The sequence below is a fragment of the Anomaloglossus baeobatrachus genome, chromosome 4 (assembly GCF_048569485.1).
Source record: "Anomaloglossus baeobatrachus isolate aAnoBae1 chromosome 4, aAnoBae1.hap1, whole genome shotgun sequence".
NCBI lineage: Eukaryota > Metazoa > Chordata > Amphibia > Anura > Aromobatidae > Anomaloglossus > Anomaloglossus baeobatrachus.
The window spans coordinates 466,001,087-466,026,908 of record NC_134356.1 but is presented as its reverse complement, the minus strand read 5'-3'; the positions used below and the strand labels follow the sequence as shown (position 1 = coordinate 466,026,908).

Here is a 25,822-nt window from a genome sequence, read left to right as displayed (position 1 = left end):
ACATGTCTCCGTAAGTTTTGCATGGACGCACAGTTCGTGAAAAAGCACGAACAAGTGAATAGCACCATAGATTATAATGGGTACATGCTGTTTCAGTGAAAAAAAAAAATGGGTACAATATGAACATGTGTATGAGGCCTGAAGAAGACCACACTGATGAGTACAAGAGGAGAATCAGTAAGGCTAAGTTTACAAGTCCTGTAGTCATCCGTTAGGATGGATCTGTTGCGAAACTGATTTCTGTTGGATCCGTTTTTTTAACATGAAGTCTATGGACAACCGATCTGCAAACGGATTGCTATTTATCCATCCATTGTTCTTGCATTTGTAACGGATCCATTGTTTTCTTGACAGATCCCGTTACAAATGGACAATAAAGATCAATCCGTTAACGGATCCATTGTCCATAGACTCCACTGATCCGGCCGACATCCATTATTTAACAATGGACAAAAAAGTTGTTTGCACATCTTTTTTGCAAATGAATCTCTAACAGATCCATGATAATGGATGACTACAGGACACGTGAACTCAGCCTAATACTTGTATATCAGAAAGTGCCGTAAATCATGTCCCCATCATATTTGATTAAATACAGGTAAAGTGGCCAACTCATTCAATAGGTTCAGAATTGTGGGTGTATTTTGTATGTATTTCAAGCATTATTCTTGATTGTTATTTTATTTCTCTGTAAATGCTGATGAAAATTTTGACCTGTAGAAAGCATCTGCAAGATTTACTGACTTACTACCTTATAGTATTTTGCCAAGTTGGCTTGCAGTACGAGATGTTGTCCCCTCATTGACAATATCACCAGCAAGAGGCTTTTTTTTTTTTTTTGTTCCCGATTTCATACTCGAGGCTGCCTGATGACATTTGGGCTGTTATCATTGCTAATCACTCTCTGACTCAATATCCCAAAGCGACTATAATGTTACATAATGATTATTAAAATTTTAGTGCCAAGGGAAGACCACTTTAACGACCTTCAATTTAAGACTTTTATGATACTGCTTTATTTGAGTCCGATTTAACGTGGCACAATTGCCATCTGTAGTGGTATATGGCCTCTTTTATTATTAATACAAACAAGGTCCATTAGTAGTGTACTTCAATAGGATAATATAATAAACCAATGTAGAACTATACTTTGAAGAATATATAAAATGAGTAGGGAACATATACTAAAGAAATGAGTAACTGATGCAAACTAAAATGTGAATATAAACCTATAAGGAAAGTTCACATGCACCGAATATAAAGTGAAGTCATAATTTGATTGCATAATCAAGTATTTATTCATGAAAGAAGGGGAAATAAAACCCCCCAAAATAGCTGAATGTCAGAATGATGTCAAAGTAAATTACCGTATATATCCAGTATCTGAATATTTATTGATTGATGCTGGATATATAACACTTACCCAGACATCATTTTGTTATACTTTCATCATGATAATTATGATTATAATTCTCCTAGTTTGACCATGCAATGCTTTTGACATTTAACTATTTGGTAGGGATCAACTAACATGAATGGTAACGCACCAATTCTGGCGCTTTGTCAGCATCTTCCTGACTGCCCTATCAGAAACCCCCATTACTGTGCTGGTAATTATACAGATAAAAATACACAAACTGGAAAAAAAAATGGTTTATTTGAATAAAGACTCCACCACACTCTCTTGTTCACCAATTTATTCATTTAAAAAAAATCCTGGGGATGGCCAAATATCCAAGGGCTTTACCAGCCTGATGATACCAGCCCGCAGCTGCCTGCTTTACCTTGGCTGGTTATCAAAAACAGGGGGGACCCAACGTAATTTCTTTTTAAATTTATTCCCTATGCACATTTGTTTGCAGGGAATTGTGCTGCAATATCCCCCATATTACTTCCTTTTGCAGCCCCCTAGCTCTTACTATGGCTATTTTACAGCCATTTTGCAGCACCAAAGTTCGGGTCCACATTGACTTAAAAGGGGTCCAGGGTCAAGTCTGGGTACCGAACTGATCTTCTAACTGAAGTCCAATGAACCCGGCGAATCTGAACATCCACAGGTCTGCTGATATCTACTATTTGGTTTTGTTCTAAATTACCCATTCATTTATCATATAAATAAATGATCGATTATGCAAGAAAATTACGACTCTGCTTTTTGTCTGGTGCATGTGAACTTTATAGGTTTATATTTCCGTTGGATAACTTATAAATAATAATGTTGTCATTTTCTTTGTGTAATGTTTTGTCTATTTTTTTTCTCAACTTTAATGCGAGGACCTTACTACACAGTTATAAGAAAAAACAAAAAGCCAGCACCAAATTTGCACTTCAGCACTAAAAATTCCAAACTGTACTTATTATAAAAATTTTGAGATTTTTGGCAAAAAAATTGCAATTTCTTGAGCTACCCCACCACGTCACGGCAAATCTCATTTGAGGCAGTCCTACACTAAAATATTTTTATAAAATGTGCCATACGGCCTCACATATGAATAGTAGAACTGCTCTTAGCAGCACTCACCTGGTCTATTTCAATCCCGTACCCATGACTGAGTCATAGCTGTGGGCGGGACAGGTCCGAGCAAATGCTGCATGAAGTAAACAGCCTGTGAACAGGGCCTGATGACTGAATGTGAACAGTCACCAATCGCCAAAATCTAGACAGATGGAATACATCCCAAATTGGGGTGCATAGCAAGGTGGAGGTCAACCACCGACCAATTCAATGAAGAAAAAACAAAAAATCCAGCACTAAATGTGCACTTCAGCACTAAAAATTCCAAACTGTACTTATTATAAAAATATTGAGATTTTTGGCAAAAAATTGCAATTTCTTGAGCTACCCCGCCACGTCACGGCAAATCTCATTTGGGGCAGTCCTACACTAAAATTTTTGTATAAAATGTGACATACGGCCTCATATATGAATAGTAGAACTGCTCTTAGCCGCACTCACCTGGTCTATTTCAATCCCGTACCCATGACTGAGTCATGGCTGTGGGTGGGACAGGTCTGAGCAAATGCTGCATGAAGTAAACAATAGTAGAACTGCTCTTAGCAGCACTCAGTTATGAATAAGTCACCCCTGCCGTCATTGTGGTAGCATGCCCATTAGGCTTGTTGTGGTGGAGTCAGGGGAAATAGCAGCTGTCTACATCTACATTAACTGGGCTTTAATGTATTTAAGAGCCCACAAGCAATGATCTCAATTATATACTCAGTATTGTTTCAACACTAAAAATCTATTTATAGTGGAAATTACTATACACGCTTGTATGACAAAGCTGGATACCTAACTTAATGTGTATCTGATAAATAAAAAAAAACAAAACAGTATTCACACTATAATTGTATTGACTTGGACTCTTTTTTTTCTTTTTACCAAAATTTTGCGTGGGGAATCATAACTGTTCTAACAGGTTGCTACACCAAACAACAGTCCTAGTCCTTTATAAGTCCCATGCTCCTCTCAAAAGCAAGATCTGGAAAAAATAACCAAATAGGTTCATCTTTCCTTTGACTAAATTCATCTTTTTTTGAAGGCCAGGTTTTCCTATACTGGGCAAAATTAAAAACACCATGAAAAAATGTAATTTTTATGTATTATAATAACCAAATTGTTAAAGTATTGATTACAAGGACTGCCGTATAAATGTCACTTGTATTAAGATAGATTGTGTTTTTGTATCATTGCTCATACTAATAGAGTGCCACCAGCCCCAAACAATTTTTAATTCCAGTATTTTCTACTTAAAAGTAATTATCCACTGTTCGACAACCACTTCTCAATCTGAGTGTCTGTCCCCGTTAAAATCACTTACACTCACCTCTGGTGCTGGTGCCATTTCAGCCTTGTTGGCATTCACTCTCCGGGGGCTTATGTGAGATTGTTACGTCACACAAGCTCTGCACCAAATGAGCACCGGCTTCACTGTCCCAACCTTAGGACTTATCAAACATCAATAAGTGAGAAAGCAGCCACAGATCTGAATCCCTCTTGATGTTTGACACATCCAAAGGCGGAGAGACTGAAGCCGGTGCTGATTTGGTGCAGGGCCCAAGTGATAAGACAACCTCACATGAGCCCCAGGAGAGCGAGTGTCAACACGACTGGTTTGGCACCGGATGTGAGTGTAGGTGTTTTTTATTTTAACAGGAACAAATACTCGGATTAGGAAGAGACTGTCCAATTTAGCGGACAACCCCTTTAGTAGGTATCAAAAGGATAGGTAATAATTTGCTGATCAGTGAGGGTCTGCCACTGCACTCTGCTATCTTTTGCAGTCCCATAGAGAAGGAAAAGAGCGGTCGTGCACATGTCGAGTCACTGAATAATTCAGATGGTATCCCCATTCTGAAGGTTATGGGGGTTCCAACATTCGGAGCCACACTGGTCCTCAAGTTATCACTTATTTGATATGTGTGATAACTTCTAAAGATGAGAAAAACAATTTTAAAAGCGACAGATAATTGCCATCCACCATAAGAAAATGTACAGAAGGTTACAGAAAAGAATACATCTTAGACATAGAGGCTTGATTTAGGAAGGACTATAGGCTATGCAGTGTGAATCTCTTACCTTGAAGATAATCAAAACTTTTCATCAGAAATTCAAGTAATACATGTTTTAGGTCCTTCTTGGGTAATGCAGCTTCTCATCACACAAAGAAAACAAGCGGTTGCCTACGCAAACGGCTCTCTACAATAACATATAAAGTGGTACTTAAAAGTTTATAAACCTTTCAGAATTTTCCATAGTTCTCTATCAATTTTTAAACTACTAAAACTTGAGAGTCCTCAGTGGTTTTAAAGGGAACATGGCAGCATGTTTTTGCCATGTTATCCGAGGACAGAATGATATGGGGATTAAAACACTGAATTCAGCAATATGTCACTTATCAGGATGTGTGCTGTTTGCTGTTGTTTCCCCACAATGAAGGTTTTATCACCAGGAGATTATGAAAACAGGACTAAAGTACTCAGGAGCAGTTGCCTGACCACATACTCTCCTCTGATAAGCAGCTTACAGTCAATAAAGAATGTATACAGAAAGTTGTGGTGTGGGCAGGATTAGCTTTCTGACCTCTGCTACAGCTAAAACTTAAGGGTGCTTTACACGCTGCGATATAGCTAGCGATGTTGCGAGCAATAGCACCCGCCCCCGTTGTTCGTGCGACATGTGGTGATCGCTGCCGTAGCGAACAATATCGCTACGGCAGCGTCACACGCACATACCAGTTTAGCGACGTCGCTGTTGCTGCCGAACAATCCCTCCTTCAAGGGGGAGGTGCGTTCGGCGTCACAGCGGCGTCACAAAACGGCCACCCAATAGCAGAGGAGGGGAGGAGATGAGCAGCCGGAACATGCCGTCCACCTCCTTCCTTCCTCCTTACCGATGGACGCAGGTAGGATGATGTTCATCGTTCCTGCGGTCTCACGCAGAGCGATGTGTGGTGCTGCAGGAATGACGAACAACCTGCGGAATGAAACACCAGCGACATTATGATTTGGAGCGACGTGTCAACGATCAATGATTTTTGCCGTTTTTGCGATCGTTGATCGTCGCTCCTCGTTGTCACACGCTGCAATGTCGCTAACGACGCCGGATGTGCGTCACAAATACCGTGACCCCGACGATATATCGTTAGCGATGTCGCAGTGTGTATAGCATCCTTAAGAATTCTGATTGTATTGCAACTGAGGCACTCGGTACACTAAATGATACATCATTGGAATTAGGGTCTCCTTGTTATACTGCTCTCAGATGAGGTGGCAAAAACCTTGTGACAGATGACCTTTAATGGATAACTGAAAAGATGATAATAAACAGTCGCTTTCCAGACTGCTCAGTTCTCTTTATTATAAATAGTATGACACAAAATCTGAAGGGTTGCATATTTATACACAGCAGGACGCAGGAATAGGGCAGTAATTCCTGTGCACTATTTCTATGTCTTATTGTGTATCTGAATGTGAGTCTTCACTTTTTGTGTTTATGCTATGCCTGATGAAGAGACTTGAGTAGTCCTGAAAGGCATCTTTTCAGTTGGCAAATAAAAGCCATGGACCACTGAGGACGTTCAATTCTTTATTTTTTTTTATCTACTGGCTAACATGGTACAAAGATATATTTTTTCTGTACCTAAAACTACATCAGATCTTGGAGAACCAAGTCAAATAAAGGAGTAAAAAATATTATTACACTTTTGTGTTTTCTTTATTTTTTTAATTTGTTTTATTGAAAACTGTTACACAATAATAATACATGTATTCCAAAAGACTTCTTCAGAAGTAGCAAACAAAGTATAACAATATGCATTGTTCTTAAAAAGATATATAATGGAGCTACTCAGGTAAACGTATCATTAACTCCTTGACGACCAAGGACATACTGTTCCATCCTTGGCCGTGTCTGCTAAGCAGCAGACATGTGAGGCTAACAGGCACGGGTGAATCTCCAATTCACCCTGCGCCTTTTAACCCTTTAGCTTGTGCTGTTAAAGTCTGACAGTGCAATCTAATGCGCTCCGGCGGGAATCGCGCCACTTACCACCACCATCAGCAGCCCTGTGACGCAATCACAGGCGCCATAGTGTTACCAATACAGAACGGGGTCAGATGATGATCCCTGTCACTATTATGACTCAGCATTTCTCCTGATCAGAGCTATGGTGAAGTACCACTCGATCAGCAGAAGCGATCGGACTGTGCAGTGTAAAAGTCCCCTAGGGCACTACTAAAATCAGTATAAAAAGAAAAAAAAAAAAAAACCTAAAAGTTCAACACCTCCTCTATGCCCTATTGAAAATAAAACAATAACACTATTAGTAATAATAATAATAATAATAACAATAATAATACACATATTTAGTATTGCCACATTCAGAAATGCCTGATCTATGAAAATGTAAAATCAAGTAACCTAATACGGCATAGCAAGAAAAAAAATTCCAAAATTACATTTATTTTTTTTTGTCGCTGCGACATTGCAATAAAATGCAATAACAAGCAATGAAAACATAGTATCTACGTATAAATGGTAGAATTAAAAATGCGAGCTGAATACGCAAAAAATAAACGGTCTCAAAAAATTGCAACAAAATCGCTATTCTTTTTCTGACAAATTTTTTAATTTTTTTCACCACTTAGATAAAAATAAAACTATACCTATTTGATATCTACGAACTCATACTGACCTGAGGAATCATAATGCCAGGTTCGTTTTTCAAAATAGTGAACACGATAAATAAAGAACCCCCAAAACAATCGTGCACTTGAAGTTTTTTTCCAATTTCACAGCACTTGGAAGTTTTCTACCATTTTTCAGTACAATGCGAGGCAGAATGAATGGTGTCGTTCAAAAGTACAACTCATACTGCAAAAAAACAAGCCCTCTTACTGCTATATTGGCAGAAAAATAAAAATGTTATGCTTTTTGGAAGAAGGGGAGGAAAAAACGAAAACGAGAAATGGAAAATCATCCGGGTGTGAAGGGATTAAATAGTTTGATTATAGCAAGTCAATTAAAACATGTTGTGATGAAGAAGCATAGAACCAATATTCATGTTACTCTTCTGCCATCAAACAGACTTTTGTCATTCTTAAATAAGGAAAATTATCTGATATCTCATGTCTGTGTCAAAAGTACAATATGTGACATCTTAAGATTGACAGATAATTTGATGGCGTATATACAGTCTGATGTTTTCAGTCAATGGGATGACAATCAGGTATGATTATGATGCCTATTATATTTTAAAAGCAGGGATCTATCAAAGTCTGATCTTTACAACAAATGTTTGTTAAAGTGTCTAATGGCACGAACAATGGAGATTTCTGGGCATCCGGAAAAAAAAGAGTTGTTATTGCTCATCAGGCTGGAAAAAGTAACAAAACCATCTCTAAAGTGTTTTTGACTATACCAATACACAGATTGTCCACAAAGCTGAGACAAGTCCCAAAGCACACAAATTGTGCTACAAAAGAATGGGTAAAGTTTTGGAATGACCAAGTCAAAGTTCTGACCTTAATCCTATAGAAATGTTGTAGAAGAATCTGAAGTGAGTAGTTCATAGTAGGAAACCAATAAAACAGAAGGGAAGCTGTTTTTAAGGGAGGGATAGGCTAAAATTCATCCAAACCAATGTATAAAATGAAGTAACAACTGCTGGAACTATTTACAGTATATCCCAAAAGTGAATACGCCTCTCAAATTTTTGTACATATTTTATTATATCTTTTCCTAGGACAACACTTAAAGAGATTGCCCACTACTTGGACAACCCCTACTCATTCCCCTTATTCGCCTCCGTAAAAATAAATAAGCCTATACTCACCTCCGGTGCGGTCGAGGTTCCAGTGATGTCTGAAAGCTCGTTTGCGGGGGCCATGTGACATTTTTATGACACGCGCGCCCCGCGGCCAATGCCCCTGAGTTAACACAGTGCTGACATCCTGCTCAAATGTCCGAAGGCGAGGAGACAGATGCTGGGCGCTGATTGGTCCGCGTGTCATAACAATGTCACATAGGTCCCGGAAACGCGGCTTCAGACATTGCTGGAACCTTGGCCACACCAGAGGTAAGTTTAGGCTTATTTGTTTTTATGGGGCAAACAAGGGTAATGAGTAGGGGTTGTCCAAGTAGTGAACATCCCCTTTAAGATATGACACATCTTTATATCTTCAGTGTTGTCCCATGAAAAGACATAATAAAAATATTTACAAAAATACTTTTGAGATATACTGTATATGCAGTTATTGTAGGCCAAGGAGGTCACACCAAATCAAATCCTGGAAGCAAAGATTAACATACTTTTTTTCCAGTCACAGAAATGTGAGTTTAATATTTTGACTAACTTGATTAATTTGGTCTCATTTATCTTCTTTCAGGACCTGTGGGAAAATCCGTTGTAGTTTTAGGTCAAATTTATGCAGAAATATGGAAAATTCTGAAGGGTTCACAAACTTTCAAGCACCACTTTAACCCTCCCTGCATGTTATTTTAAGCTTTGCTAAGTGTGCATTAATTTATAATTTACAGTAGTCTCTGATTAACTTGTATAATTTCACTTGTCAGGAAAGAACTGGGATCTAACGGCGGCTCTGAGCGACTATGAACAACTGCGACAGGTGCACACTGCGAACCTGCCGCAAGTATTTAATGAAGGGAAATACTATAAGCAACAGGACAGAGAAATCGCCCAGCATGTCAAGATCGAGAGACCAAATCTCCAGAGACAAGAAGACATAGCTCAAGGTAATGACATTTTGTAGCAATGATCTATTGTGATGCAAACGCATTTATGTTTATGACAAATTTTCTTTAACCCATCCACCCCGGTCAGTGATCTAAACATTGATCTGGGATATCCTTGCGTAAAATTCAATATGTTTTAACTCTGCGTTTTAAGAGAAATAACCCAATTATAGACAATTGTTACAATCCAAAGTTAATTCTTGTTCCATGATCTTCACACGTGTTTTAGGGGCACTTTGTACACTACGACATCGCAAGCTGATGCTTGCGATGCCGAGCGCGTTAGTCCCCGCCCCCGTCGCAGCTGCGATATCATGGTGATAGCTGCCGTAGAGAACATTATCGCTACGGCAGCTTCGCATGCACTCACCTCCCCTGCGACGTCGCTCTGGCCGGCGACCCGCCTCCTTATTAAGGGGGCGGGTCGTGCGGCATCATAGCGACATCACACGGTAGACGGCCAATAGAAGCAGAGGGGCGGAGATGAGCGGGACTTAAACATCCCGCGCACCTCCTTCCTTCCGCATATCTGGCGTGAGCCGCAGGACGCAGGTAGGAGATGTTCCTCGCTCCTGCGGCTTCACACACAGCAATGTGTGATGCCGCTGGAACGAGGAACAACACAGTAACATTGGTCATTTCCAAATTATGGAAATGACTGACGCTACACTGATGATACGATTACGACGATTTTGCGCTCGTTAATCGTATCAAAAAGGCTTTACACACTACGATATCGCCTGCGACGCCAGATGTGTGTTACCTTCAATTTGACCCCACCGACATCGCACCTGCGATGTCGTAGTGTGCAAAGTGCCCCTTAGTCTTCTGCACATTATGTTCCTTGAATCCTAAATACTATATTAGCTTCTTCTGCTTGACAAGCCATTTGTAGGTTTTCATATAAATAATTTCTTATGTTCTTGTCTTAAAAACTAGAATGTCTCAGTTATGGATTTTCTTTTTTGTATTCTTTAGAGAAAAGACTGTCCAGAGGGATCTCTCATGCCAGTTCAGCCATTGTTTCTCTGGCTCGGTTGCATGTGGCCAATGAATGCAGCAATGATCCATTTCCTCTTGAAATGCCCATCTATACATTCCAACTACCAGACCTCAGTGTGTACAGCGAAGACTTCAGAGTCTTTATAGAACGGGATTTAATAGAGCAGTCAACAATGGTGGCCTTGGAGCAAGCAGGCAAGTAGTATGGTTTATATTAGGATTTTGAGCCTTGGTTTGGGTTATAAAGTGAATGACCCTCAAATTTTATAAACAATTAAGTAAACCTTTTTTTATTTTTTTTAATGCACTACGATGACCAATTCATTAGAGAACATCACTAGCAATGGGCTTTACCCATACAGGATTTGAATTTCTCAATATAGCACACTTTACTGTAAGGCCTAGGACACAGAGCGAGAAAAACATTTAGAGTGGAATGAGATAAAACATCACATTCCACTCGGACCAATATTACTCTATGGGGCAGCACCCATGAGCGATTATTTTCTCAGCCCTAATCGGACCGAGAAAACAATCGCAGCATGCCGCGGGTTCAATGCGAGCTTGTTTCACTCACACCCATTCAAGTCTATGGTGCAAGAGAAACATAGCACTGCTCTGTGCAGTGCGATTCTCACATCAGCCGTCAACGGAGGAAATAGGGAGATAAATTCCTCCCTCTCCTCCGCAGCGCGGACCCTCCCCTCCGCAGCACCGGCCCTCCCCTCCGCAGCTGTGTTCTGATCGCACGATCGGGCCACAGTCGTATGACACTCGCATGCCACTTGGCTCCCGCTGTGCTGCGAGCATGAGCCAAGTGTCATGCGAGGACTCGCAGTAATCCCCTTGTGGCCTCGACCTAATAAATCAGCTTTTTACTACTCTGATGCACAGTTCTGCATCTTGTCCACAATGCCATCTTTTGTCACAAACCCGTGCACTGAGTAGGAAATGTAGGAACACTTCACAAGATTGAGGTTTAACAGGAGAAAAATGTCTGTCGTATTGTATATACAGAAATATTATACCACAATCCTGCACACATAAATGTTTTTGCATATTTGTAAGGTATAAAGACCTCTTCACCTCTTCAATGATTTTTTTTTTTATAATTACCTGTCACTGCTCTAAAAATTTGAGATAAACACCTTGTAAAAATCCCTAAGCCCCCCTGATTCTCAACTCTTATCTGTTCTGCGGTATGTCACTCCATTGCAGAGATATTCACAATTGTTGCTTTTTTTGTGTGCAGTATGTGAAATCTCTGCTTGCAGTTCAGTTAGGTGTTCCTTCATAGTCTTCTACAGCTCTCCATCCCAGACGCTGCCCGTCTCAGGTTGGCATCTGAGATTGCTAGATTAGCATCTGAATTGGACGGGTGAAAGCGCCCACCTCACAGAAGACTGAAGAAATGGTCATATTCTAAAATGCCTGCAGGCAATTGGCAGCGCTTAACCCCAAAAAAAAAAAAACCTGCTATATTCTTGCGGCTTGGTTCTAATGGCAGAGAGACCCCTTTACTTTGCCAGGTTTTAATAAATTATATAGGGGATTTTATACAAAAATCCACAAAGAACCAGCGCTAAATGGTTTTTTTTTATATATTTTTATTAAGAAAATTTTGCTATCCTTGTTCCAAGGCAGAGTATTTAATAGTACACAATACACTAAATCTTAAATCCAAGAACCACATATACCAGAAAAACCATAAATTGAATAAAACTAAAAATGAAAATAAAATTAAAAATAAAAATGAAAAATACAAATAAATCAAAAACCACACAAAAGGTTTTGGTATAAACCCGTTTCCTCAGAGGTGATCCAATATTCACAATAATTTATTTCTAACTCAGCTATCGTAATGCCCCGGCCGGTGGCATATATTTGATTTGGTAAAATATTAAGACTGATAGCATAAAGGTGTACCACACCACCTCTGACTAATTTGCAAGCCTATTTTGCACACATCAAGCTTTGCAACGTTACAATTACCCCTAGATGGGGAATTAGCCTCAACAATCTGTTGTAGAAAACAAAATACCCCTAATCCACAATGTGAAATCAGTGGGATTTGCCAGCAGATTTTGGTCTGCAGAAAATAGACCGGATTCCTCCGTTAAATAAACTGAAGTCGTTGTAAATGCAGGATTAACCTGTTAGATTTCCCAAGCACCTACTTGGAGGCAAGTGGCCGTGAACAATACAGGTTGTGGAGGAGATGTCAGGTTACCAACATCCCACTTAGTTAGAGTCTCTAGACCACTTTACGGTGCCACAATCAGGCGGTCCCGTATTGTCCCAGTTAACCAGCAGCTAGACACAGCCGCTGGAAGCACCGATTATTTGCTGCAAATAGAGTGTAAGATCAGCGGTTTTACTCAACCTCTCCAGCGGGCAGTCCGATCTGTGTCCAGTGTAAGCTGACTGTATCCACGCACCGGAGGAATTTACTTGGCAAACTGTCACCACACAGGTAAAGCAAACAGTGCAAGGTTCCAATCCACTTCCAATGCGAACAATGAGTAGCCGTAGAGGGCACCACTGGAGGATGGTTGCAGACAAAAATATCAGCGGTAACTTCTCAACCTTTTCAGCAGACAGTCCGGACCGTGTCCTTTAGAGGCTGACTGATACCGCACGGGGGAGAGGTTATTTGACAGAGTATCACCACACAGGTGAAGTAGGCAAAGCAGAGTCTTAATCCGACGCGCGTTTCGGGGGCGTGCACCGGCCCCCTTCCTCAAGGATCAAAGGAAGGGGGCCGGTGCACGCCCCCGAAACGCGCGTCGGATTAAGACTCTGCTTTGCCTACTTCACCTGTGTGGTGATACTCTGTCAAATAACCTCTCCCCCGTGCGGTATCAGTCAGCCTCTAAAGGACACGGTCCGGACTGTCTGCTGAAAAGGTTGAGAAGTTACCGCTGATATTTTTGTCTGCAACCATCCTCCAGTGGTGCCCTCTACGGCTACTCATTGTTCGCATTGGAAGTGGATTGGAACCTTGCACTGTCTGCTTTACCTGTGTGGTGACAGTTTGCCAAGTAAATTCCTCCGGTGCGTGGATACAGTCAGCTTACACTGGACACAGATCGGACTGCCCGCTGGAGAGGTTGAGTAAAACCGCTGATCTTACACTCTATTTGCAGCAAATAATCGGTGCTTCCAGCGGCTGTGTCTAGCTGCTGGTTAACTGGGACAATACGGGACCGCCTGATTGTGGCACCGGAAAGTGGTCTAGAGACTCTAACTAAGTGGGATGTTGGTAACCTGACATCTCCTCCACAACCTGTATTGTTCACGGCCACTTGCCTCCAAGTAGGTGCTTGGGAAATCTAACAGGTTAATCCTGCATTTACAACGACTTCAGTTTATTTAACGGAGGAATCCGGTCTATTTTCTGCAGACCAAAATCTGCTGGCAAATCCCACTGATTTCACATTGTGGATTAGGGGTATTTTGTTTTCTACAACAGATTGTTGAGGCTAATTCCCCATCTAGGGGTAATTGTAACGTTGCAAAGCTTGATGTGTGCAAAATAGGCTTGCAAATTAGTCAGAGGTGGTGTGGTACACCTTTATGCTATCAGTCTTAATATTTTACCAAATCAAGTATATGCCACCGGCCGGGGCATTACGATAGCTGAGTTAGAAATAAATTATTGTGAATATTGGATCACCTCTGAGGAAACGGGTTTATACCAAAACCTTTTGTGTGGTTTTTGATTTATTTGTATTTTTCATTTTTATTTTTATTTTTAATTTTATTTTCATTTTTAGTTTTATTCAATTTATGGTTTTTCTGGTATATGTGGTTCTTGGATTTAAGATTTAGTGTATTGTGTACTATTAAATACTCTGCCTTGGAACAAGGATAGCAAAATTTTCTTAATAAAAATATATATATAAAAAAAACCCATTTAGCGCTGGTTCTTTGTGGATTTTTGTATAAAATCCCCTATATAATTTATGAAGAAATGGTCAGTTGAACTGCAAGCAGGCATTTCACATCATGTGCTCCAAAAGCAACAGAAGCAACAATTGTGCATATCTCTGCAATGCAGTGTTGCACCATGAAACAGAAAAGTGTGTCAGGATAAGAGCTACAGGAATTTTCATAAAGTATTTAACTAAAATATTTTGAGCAAGTGACTGGTCCTCTTTAAGTCACGAGCTTAGAGATTCATGGTTGAAAAAATAGTTTCCAAAGATCTGGTTTCCATATGGCCCATCCTCATAGCCATTGTAGACTTCTCTGTCAGACGATAGGTTCCATTTCTAACCTGGCAAAGCCTCTTGTAGGAACTGTATGGTAAGCTTATTAATGTTTAATATAAATTAGATTTATTGATCAGGCTACAGGGAGCACGGCTTTTGTCATTTAGGACAGTAAATACAGAGGCAGATTCCTCTGTGTATAAAGATATAAAGTGCAGAGGAATGTGCTTTTCAAGGAATTACCAGCATGCGTCTTGGCCATCAACACTTAAGTGCAATGGCCATTCAAGGAGCTTCTGCAGGCCACTGGATTAGACCAGATATATGGAGCCTTGGATTTTCCTCTCAATATAGGGTCATCAAGATTTTTTTTTCCCAACATATGCTTAAGTGGGCTCAGGGCAGTGTTAGAAAAAAAACTTCTATTCTACTGGACTGGCAGTGCCCCTCTGCACTCTGTAAGGCATCCTTCACCAGTCTCCTTCACAAAGTCTGTGCTGGTCTAATGTGTGAATATAGGAGATTTTTTTTCTTACAGTGCCTTGAGCCAATTAAAAGAAAACTTCCACCTCGGAAAATGCTATTTACCTGCAGATATAGGGATATTCTGCAGATGAATAACGTTACAATACTGTCCGGTTGCCTTACTGCAAATGAAGCTACTGGGAGAAAATGAATGTATTTCCTCTCGGAAGCTGCCAGATTTCAGTTATGGTGGTGTATACGAAGTGACTACAGTCACTGCTCACAGTATCCTTTACTATAAGCACAGCACACCCTGATACTTTGACATCTCACTCTGCACATATGCACTGAAGAGTTGGCTGTCAAAGTGGAGGGGCGTGTTTACATCAATTCTTCATTGGCTCACTGTGTACTGAGCAGTGATTGTAATTGCTGTGGGCATACCAGTATGACTGAAATCCGGCGGCTACTGGGAAAAATCAAGTTCTTTTTATCCCTGTAGCAGCACATTCAGCAGGTCTGCAAGGAAGCTTTGTAATGTTATTAATCTGCAGATTAACCCTATATCTGCAGTTACATAGTGTTTTCCATGGTCCGAGGTAACAGGTTCCCTTTTCTAGTACTAGACAACCTCTTTAAAGTAACAAAGTAAGATATGTAATTAATATCATTCCTAGCAGTATAAACAAACCAGCCTGTTGCATGAGACATCTTACATTTACCGTGTTTTGCAGACAGTGACTTGGTAATCCTGTGTTTTATAGAGGAGCACAGATTTTATATTGGTGTTAAATAATTGGTTATGAGACCAGAGTTTGACTGTTATCACTTACGTCTCCTGTGGGATCATAAAACCAGTTATATCTTCGTTCTTTCTTTTCTTTTGTTATGGGCATGATTTCAGGTCAATAAATAACTTTTCAGATTCCATTATTTCCTGTTATAACTTCTAATCTCATAAGCATCTTGTTGTTGGAGTAATGTATAATCTGTTATAAGGAGACTTAAGACATATTTCTCATTACCATTTCTTCACAGCTCTGTACACTAGGGATTAGCAGTGTGTAAGATGTACCATATTTTAGAGGACATTCTGTGCACTTGCTTGGGATCTCTACATTGGGGCTGACTTTTAATTAGTAGTAGTAACAATAGTAATAGGGAGTTGTAGTTATACAATCGCTTGTCTATACGGTGAATACTGTTATATATACAGTATATATATACACAGCTCTAGCAAAAATTAAGAAACCACTGCACAGTTTTATAAAAATGAGCTTATCAACATGTCTGATGGCCATTCAATTCCAGTGTCAGTTGAATTCCAACCAGAGTACCCCTCATTCTACTTAATGTGCTTCTTATTAGGTGATCACCTGAAACAAATCTTATTTAATGAGGGAAAGTATAAAAAATACAGGATAACATCTAGTGACCTACAAAACGAATGGCAAATGGCAGCTGGGGTAAAGTGCACGGCAAGAACAGTTAGTAATAGGCTCCTAGAGGCAGGGCTCAAGTCATGTAAGGCTAGAAAAAAGCCTTTGATCAATGAGAAGCAAAGGAGAGCCAGGCTCAAGTTTGCTAAAGACCATAAGGATTGGGTCTTCTCTGATGAGTCTAATTTTCAACTTTGCCCAACACCTAATGGTCTAATTGTTAGACAGAGACCTGGAGAGGCGTACAATACAAGCCACAGTGTCTTACACCCATTGTGAAACTTGGTGGAGAATCGGTGATAATCTGGAGATGCATCAGCAAGGCTGGAATGCAAAAGAATATATGAATCAAGCCGCATACAAGGTTGCTTCCTTCTGCTCAGGAAATGTTCCCCAACTCTGAAGACTGTATTTTTCCAGCAGGACTATGCGCCATGCCACACAGCTAGGTCAATCAATGTGTGAATGAAAGATCACCACATCAAAACCCTGTTATGGCCAGCCCTATCTGCAGACATGAACCCCATTGAAAACCTCTGGAATGTAATCAAGAGGAAGATCGATAGTCATAAGCCATCAAACAAAGAAAAACTGCTTCAATTCTTGCACCAGGAGTGGCATAAGGTCACCCAAAAGCAGTGTGAAAGACTGGTGGAAAGCATGCCAAGACGCATCAAAGCATGGAACAGATAAAAGGAAGAATAGCTGCAGGATCATGGTTCTTAGTTTTTTGTTGTCTGTTACGATGTTAGTGCATTGAAATAGTTTCCTTTTAAATCAAGGTTATTTGGAAATTTGCTTCATTTATCTCACTGCTCCCCTTTCCAAAATCCCACCTACTTCTCGGCGTTGGCGATAGTAAATAAGTATGAAGATTTTGTACTATCATTGACGTCGGTGCCAAGAGGTAGGCTGGATTATGAGCATGGGAAGCAGTAAATATTAATTTCCCTTTAATGGGGGGACACATGTGATCGCCCCACTCCTGCTGTCATTTGCTTCCTGCAGCGGTGAAAGTGCGTCTATCTCCTGTGACCCTGCACGATTGCTGCCTCGCCCCCTTCACAGTGAGACAGGTTCATTCAAGCTATAAGACACACCCATATTTTCCTCCCAAATTTTGAGGTGGAAATTGCATTTAATAGTTCGAAAAATACGGTACTGATACTTCTTCATTGGATACAACCCATCATATCAAATGAATATTTGGTATGACCACCCTTTGCAAATACTTCAGTCTCTTCATGTGATCCCAAACAGCCTCAATGATCTTGAGATTAGGGCTCTGTGGAGCCTATCATCACTTCCAGGACTTATTGTTGTTCTTTACGGGGAAGATGGTTCTTAATAATATTAACTGTATGTTTGGGGTTGTTGATCTGCTGCAGAATAAATTTGGTGCCAATTAGTCCTTTACTAACAAACACACCAATGAATGGATAAATAAAACTCAACAGACTAGAAGAGATTTCAAAACATTGTCACACTCACCCTTATGAAGTGATGGCGGCATTTGATCACCTGGTATTCTTCATTTCAACAAATCAATGCTTCTTAGTTCTTAAAGGAAACCTGTCATTAGGTTTTTATAACTTAAATGATGTCAAGGCGCTATAATGATGATTACAGCCATACCTTTTTTTTTATATTTTATTTTTTAGAAATCTAGGTTTAGGTTTTAGAGAAGTGCACTTACAGCTCTTCTGCCTCTGTTCCCTATTCCACGTCTTCAACCTGTCTCCTGTGAGTGACTTGCTTTTTGCATCCAAGATCTAGTACAAGTGCCACCATTTCCTAGGGCGATGCATGCATAGTAATATCCTGATGAAGACCATCAGGTCACAGACACTTACCATCTTCATTCCTGCTGATGACATCCTAGTGAAGTGTTAATCAGTGTTAGGCGCAATCTGCAAACTATGCCATTACATAGATGGCATTAGTTTGTGGCATAAAAATCTGATGACAAATAAGGTAGAAAAAATAATTTCCAAAGCATAAAAATGAATTGTCGAGAATCCACTATGTAAAAACTTGCTTGTTTATTGGAACAGGTTTTAAAAACCGCTTGGTCAGCATGTGGAAGCCATATCTGTCGCATTTCTGGCGCCTCGCGCACCCTTAGTCATAGATACGTTATTACAGCTGTGCACACATATTTAAAATCATTAACGGCCAATGGAAAATCTCCCTTTTCACATTTACCATGAATACAAATCACATTGTTAGTACAATGACATACAATTAATACAATAGCATAGTGTCATTACGGACATTCATTCAAATCGGCTGTTTAGTGTTTAACTTAAGAATCCACTACATCTCTCTCAAGAATATCTTTTTCTTCCAGTCTCCACCTCGTGCTGTGCATGTAACCCTTTCTATACCACAGCACTGCAAACCTGTGGTATTTCCCCCATGTATATTGACATATTCAGGGGTAACCAAACATTAAGTGCTATTCTTTTTAGATATACACTATAATACATGTGTACCGATACCCTCTTTTTACTTTTTCTGGTAGTGCACCTTTAAGTACTAAAGATAGGAATTTGGTTGTCCCAAACATCACCCTTTTTGTGACTTTTGCCTCGGGTAAGCCGATCATTGCACATAGCATTTTTCACTCTCCGTAGGGAGTCGGGAATATTGCCTTTGGTATAGCCTCTAGATTTGAACATAGTAGCCACAATCAAACTTTCCCTCTCAAAATCTTCCTCTCTTGAACATATGCATTTTGTTCTTAAAAACTCACCATAAGGTATGGCTTTAACAGTATGATTTTGATGGCTGCTTTTTGCATGGAAATGTAATGGGGAAGTACGAATGGTACAGGGGCTCCTAGACTGTCCCTATGCCTATGAATCCTTAGACTTGCATTGGCGAGTCTGATCTGACACTTGGATCAATATTGGAAAAGTTTCTATGCATCTGTGCTGACCACTAAGGGGCACTTTGCATACTACGACATCGCAAGCCAATGCTTGCGATGCCGAGCACGATAGTCCCCGCCCCCGTCGCAGCAGCGATACCTTGTGATAGCAGCCGTAGTGAACATTATCGCTACGGCAGCTTCACATGGACTCGCCTGCCTTGCGATGTCGATCTGGCCGGCGACCCGCCTCCTTATTAAGGGGGCGGGTCATGCGGTGTCATAGCGACGTCACACGGCAGGCGGCCAATAGGGGCGGAGATGAGCGGGACCTAAACATACCGCCCACCTCCATCCTTCCGCATAGTCGGCATGAGCTGCAGGACGCAGGTAGGAGATGTTCCTCGCTCCTGCGGCTTCACACACAGCGATGTGTGCTGCCGCAGGAATGAGGAACAACATCGTACCTGTCGCAGTCGAGTAATTATGGAATTCCCAGACACTACACCGATGATACGATTACGACGATTTTGCGCTTGTTAATTGTATCATCTAGGATTTACACACTACGATGTCGAGTGCGACGCAGGAAGTGAGTCACTTTTGACATGACCCCTCCGACATCGCACCTGTGATGTCGTAGTGTGCAAAGTGCCCCTTAGGCTGGGGCCACACGGGGACTACTGCGATCCCCTTGCATGAGACTCGGCTCGTGCTGGCAGTACAGCAGAGCCGAGTTTCATGCGTGTGTCCTTGCAACTGAGGTCCGTTCGTGCGAGCAGACCTCAGCTGCGGGGGGCGGGCCGGCACTCAGGAGGGGAGGGAGGGATTTCTCCCCCTCTCTCCTGCGTAGCCGGCTATAGCCATTCTCGCACTGCACTAGCAGTACACCGGTGTACCGCGAGTGCAGTGCGATTTTTCTCTCGCCCCATTCACTTGAATGGGTGCGAGAGAAAGAGTCTAGCATTACAATCGCAGCATGCTGCGATTGTTTTCTCGGTCCGATTAGGGCTGAGAAAATAATCGCTCATGTGTGCTGACACACAGGCTAGAATTGGTCCGAGGGGAATGCGATGTTTAATCGCACTCCACTCGCACCGATTTTCTCGCCGTGTGGCTTAGGCCTTAGTCAGATGTAAATATCAAACGTGAACTACCCCATAGACTATCATAGGTGCTATCCAGGAAAAACACAAATATCACATGTATGAGAAAAACTGACTTCTGAATGAGCTCTTCCCGTTAAGTGTAAAAAGAATAATGGGGAAAGATTGCATGCCCTTGCCATTTTTAAACAGTAACTTTTTTTGCGTTTATTTGTTTCTTTGCATCCCCATTTGTCTAGGGGTCCTTTGGCATGGGGGGGATGCTTTATAATTGTGGCCATCAGCTTTCTGCTATAATTTGCAGGATGACAAAAGGGAACGCATTCAAATTTCAGATCTGACACCAGAATGAATCCAAACTATGCCGTAATACAAATCCAGACCTCACATATGAAAACGGATTCAGATTTCATACCAAACCCTAAAATGAATTCATACACTAGAATAAATTCAGAACCCATCAATTACTCACCACTCATCAGCATCCGGACCCAGTGTGACGGGCCTGTAGGTGAAAAGGCCCCAACACAGGAGCATTGGCAACACTCGAGTAAAGAGCAAGACGTCAGCAGAGTAAGGCCGATTTCACCAGGCCCTTTCATTTCTCATGCGATAAAACAGTCCGTGTTGTTATCAGTGTTCTGGATTTATTTTTGGTCCATGTGTCAGTTTTTATAGTCCATATTGTCTCCAATTTTCTCATATGAAGAATAAACCTAGCTTCTCCTACGCATCAAACTGTAAAATACAGACAACGAAAAGAGAACGTCTATAATCTATATGCTATGAATTTTTAGTTCAAATTAAGTTTTATTATAAATTTTGCACAAAAAGTAACATCAACATTGCAAATCAATTTATCAGTATATGGAGTAATCACATTGAGAAGGCATGTAATTACAAAAAGATAAGTCTAATTTATATCCCAACAGTTAACATAAAATAAATATCTCCTCCGTGGAAGCTCAGGAGGTTTTAAGATGGTGAGTAGGTTAGAAAAATCTGAGTGAGAAAAGGAGTAGGAAGGGGAAAATTAAACAAGGACTTGAGAGGAAGGAACAAGAAGAATCACAGATTAAGCAAGTGGGAACAAACATAAGGGAAGTCCGAGGGAAAAAAATGTCATCCAGCCTGCGTGCGGGCCCCCCCCCCAAACAAGGATGGACCAGTTCCTGCTCATCTTAGTCCCCCTCGGCTAGCCATGAGTCTCTATCAGGCGAACCCCTGAACAAGATCCATGGGGTCCATAGGTCTAGGACTCTCACTGATGTTTCCGTGGTCTGTCCGATCAGTTCCTCCAATCTAAACATGTCATTCAATTCTGTGATCAAGTCCAACCTAGAAGGGGTCTGTGTCTGTTTCCAGAATCTAGGTATGAGTCTTCTCGCCGCCGCTAGGACGTGTCGAAGGAGACTTTTTTTGAATCTAGAGTTCGAAAAGTTGCAGAACGATAAAAGCGCGAGCTCTGGGGAGGGAATGACTCTGCGCGTTGAAAGCCGGTTAAATGAGATTAAATGCTGCCAACCAGAAGCCTCTAATTAAGGGGTGCTTCACACATAGCGAGATCACTACCGAAATCGCTGCTACGGCACGGTTTTGGTGACGCAACAGTGACCTCATTAGCGATCTCGCTGTGTGTGACACTGAGCAGCGATCTGGCCCCTGCTGCGAGATCGCTGCTCGTTACACACAGCCCTGGTTCGTTTTCTTCAAAGGCGCTCTCCCGCTGTGACACACAGATCGCTGTGTGTGACAGCGAGAGAGCGACGAAATGAAGCGAGCAGCGAGCAGGAGCCGGCATCTGGCAGCTGCGGTAAGCTGTAACCAGGGTAAACATCGGGTAACCAAGGTGGTTACCCGATATTTACCTTAGTTACCAGCCTCCGCAGCTCTCACGCTGCCTGTGCTGCCGGCTCCGGCTCTCTGCACATGTAGCTGCAGTACACATCGGGTTAATTAACCCGATGTGTACTGTAGCTAGGAGAGCAAGGAGCCAGCGCTAAGCAGTGTGCGCGGCTCCCTGCTCTCGTGGTTATGATTGCTGCTTCGGCTGCTGTGTTTGACAGCTAAGCAGCGATCATAACAGCGACTTACAAGGTCGCTGTTACGTCACAGAAAATGGTGACGTAACAGCGACCTCGTTGTCGCTGTCGCTTAGTGTGAACCAGCCCTAATTCACATGACCACCATATATGCATGTATGAGCCTCTGTCTTGTAAGCATCTTCAACAGGTGTCCGGAGTCGTTGGGAACATCGCATGGACAGCAGTGGGACAACGGTACCATCTATATAGTATCTGGTACCCCCTCTCCTGTGTCAACGCGCTGAGTGAAGAATGCTATGCATTTTTAATCCTGGTGCTGTTGACTTTCATTGTCAAGTCTAATCCGCAACATGGATCAAAGTTGAACATGTTTTTGAGGACAATCGCTCTACTAAAAAAAGGAAAAGGCATATTAACTTTAATGGGTTTACGATCTGTAAAAATACCGAATAGCAAATTCACCAATAAATGGATATGTGAAAGAGCCCAAAACTATGTTACTTGTGCATGTGTAGTCTTTCTTATCTGGACCCATTTACTACAGTAAATCCACTGCTCGGAAACAGGCGGCACCAGGCTTGTCTTTTTTTTAATTCAAACAGGCCCCTGACAGCAGTATCACAGTACCAGCTATATGGCCATTATGGCAGTTCAGCTTTCAGTGTGCGCACTGGGAATGCCAGCTTAGCTTTTGTATGAGTATGTGCACGCGATCCAGACATGCTGCATCTTGGATGCAGCATGTCCTCTCCTGCGGAGCTGCGAATGCTTTCTGAAGGAGACCGCAGCTGCCCATGCCATAGATCAGGGTTCGGGCCGCCGCGGACTTTCTCTCTGTTCTCCCAACGAACAACACTCACGTCTCTGCAACAAAAAAAATGATATGCTATGGCTCAGTAAGCCCTTTCATGCTGCAGAGAAAAGATGCACAGTGGGCAGAATATTTCTTTACATCCCATCTACTGTGCTTCTACTGTACTACACCGTGCTTTGGATGCAGCACAAACACTCTGTCCAAAAAGCTGCAAACCCTGATCGTAGGCACTCAGCCTTATTCACTTCTACATTATTTATATTTCATGTTATTTGAGAAAAAAAAATTCTTATAAAATTACCAGTTACAATAATGCCTGTTATTTTAGCTGTGATCGTGATTAGTTTTTTTCCCTAGACGTGATTGAAAAAGCCTTTCCACTATGTAACAGGAGTATTTCATCTATGAAAATACCGCACCAGACTGTCATTATGGCGGAAGCAGTGTAGTGTGGAAGCGGGATTTCTCAGGTGTCTAATGTGCTACACACTTGCCTGCTTTCTCGGCATTAGCGAGCTCTTATGGCGATAGCATAAACCATGGTTGGGGATAGAAGATTCCATATAATATTCATTATTTGTCCACACGTTTATAGTTTTCTTGCTTGTTTAGTGTATGTTAAAAATCGTTCAATTACCTGTTGTATGGAAGAGCTTAAGGGCTAGGACACACGGCGAGTAAAACTGTCCTAGAGGAATGCCCAGACCCATGTTACTCTATGGGGCCGTTCCCATCTGCGATTATATTCTCAGCCCTAATCAGACCGAGAAAACAGTCGCAGCATGCTGCAGAAGAAATCCAATCCGTTTTCACTCGCAACTATACAAGTCTATGGGTGCGAGAGACACATCACATTGCACTCGGATGACACCAGAGTACAGTGTGATAATCGCATCAGCTGGCAAAGGAGCAGATAGGTAGATTAATCCCTCCCTCTCCTCCACAGCGCCCGCCTTCTCCTCCGCAGCTGTGATCACAGGATTGGATCACAGTGGCATGACACTCTGCTCACGCTGGCAGTACAGCAGTAGCCGAGAGTCTCATGCGATGCACTCGCATCAGATGCCATACGCTCATGTGGCCCCAGCCTTAGACTTATAATCTTTGTGCAAACAACTTTAATTTTTATCTTTTTTTACAGAATAGAGGAGATTGGGCTAACATCTCATAATTCTGATCATTGAGTTTTTCCTGGAATTGCCCATTGGTATCATTTGAGGTTTTTCATTTTTTATGACCCACAGTAGAACTACATAACCTAACCTTTTAGTGTTAAAATAAAGTGTTTTCTGGCAGTGGCATTTCTCATCATGTGTAATGGTAGCTATGGCATAGTATAATAACTTATATTTTGTAGATGGGACATCGATGAGGAGATTTGGTTACTGTGATAGCATGAAAAGCTCTGTACATCTGTATGGTAGTCACAGTGCCATTTAGTTGCAACCTCCCAAGTTTTAAAGGCTCGCAATGATTTCTCATAGATGTTTTAATTCTAAATCTTGTAATTCAAGGACACTTCTAAACAATGAGTATGGCTAACACCTCTGGGAACCTTTTCTGGAATTACACAAAACTGGAAAAATCTAATTCTATAAAATACTGTTATAGGCAAGTCTTTAATAGCCTGTTTCGTACTGTGGTACCACTACACATAAATCTGTGATCAGACCCCCTGGCTACATACAGAGCAGTCAGAGAAGGGTACGCTGAAATATTCTTATAGATGACCTTTCTGTATTGCGACTCAGCTGAGAGTTAATGAACTAGTTCTGAGAAATAACCTTCATATGGAGTCCATGACCTACTCCATCTCTAAGGCCCTAATTTAGCATTTGCGGGTTTTTTTTTAAGTCACTCTTCTTTTTTACATTGTGATATTCCTTGTATTTTTTCTCTTCAAATTCTTAAAAATAGAGTACGTGGTTCATGAATTTTGCATAAAGTAAAAAATGGTCTTTGGTTTTGGCTTTTTTAAGACTTTTAGCTCAAAAATGTCACATGTGGTGCAAACATTGCACCAAAAATTGGTCAACCTCCAGGTAGGGATTGGTGTACAATTGCATTCAATATTGTGACTTCCAAAAGTCACAATTGATGAATTGGTTAAAAACATCTGGAAGCCCTAAACTCCGCCTGCAGTGGCGAACATTAAAAAACAAATGCAAAAACAAACAAACACATAGAAAATAGATTTTAAAAAGGGATAAAAACACCTAAAGGTAGACAAAAAAAGGCACAAACACAATAAAGAATGTATCCGTGAGTCTGCTGCACTTAATACTGTACAGATTCAAATGCTTCTACTCTAATGAGAGTAAAAATGTGTAAACTGGAATTAAAATAACCGTCAACCTTTTATTTCTCGAGGATGAACTTTCTCCTTGCAGACACAAATAGTTGACATAAGCAGTCGGGCAATGCTGTCAGAGAAAAAGCGTATGTATGTGAGTTGTTCTCCTCCATGAGGAAGAAAACATGTCGCTAATATTTTCTGACATTATATACCTGCCTGTAATTTTTATGATACAACATAAATATCTCCTACATATCCTAATTCTAGCCTATTGATAGGTGTAGGGTGATTCACTTTCTACTTTACCCTGAAA

The 25,822-nt window shown here is 41.2% G+C and overlaps 1 protein-coding gene across 2 annotated transcripts in view; it reads left to right on the top strand.

Moving 5' to 3' along the window:
• The window catches only part of OTUD7A (OTU deubiquitinase 7A), a 445,034-nt gene that overhangs the window by 260,535 nt on the left and 158,677 nt on the right, over positions 1 to 25,822 (top strand). For both annotated transcript variants that reach the window (XM_075345683.1, XM_075345682.1), the window contains 2 exons: positions 9,077 to 9,256; positions 10,235 to 10,453. In XM_075345683.1, the coding sequence (XP_075201798.1) occupies positions 9,077 to 9,256; positions 10,235 to 10,453 (399 nt within the window). The remainder of the gene's footprint in view (positions 1 to 9,076; positions 9,257 to 10,234; positions 10,454 to 25,822) is intronic.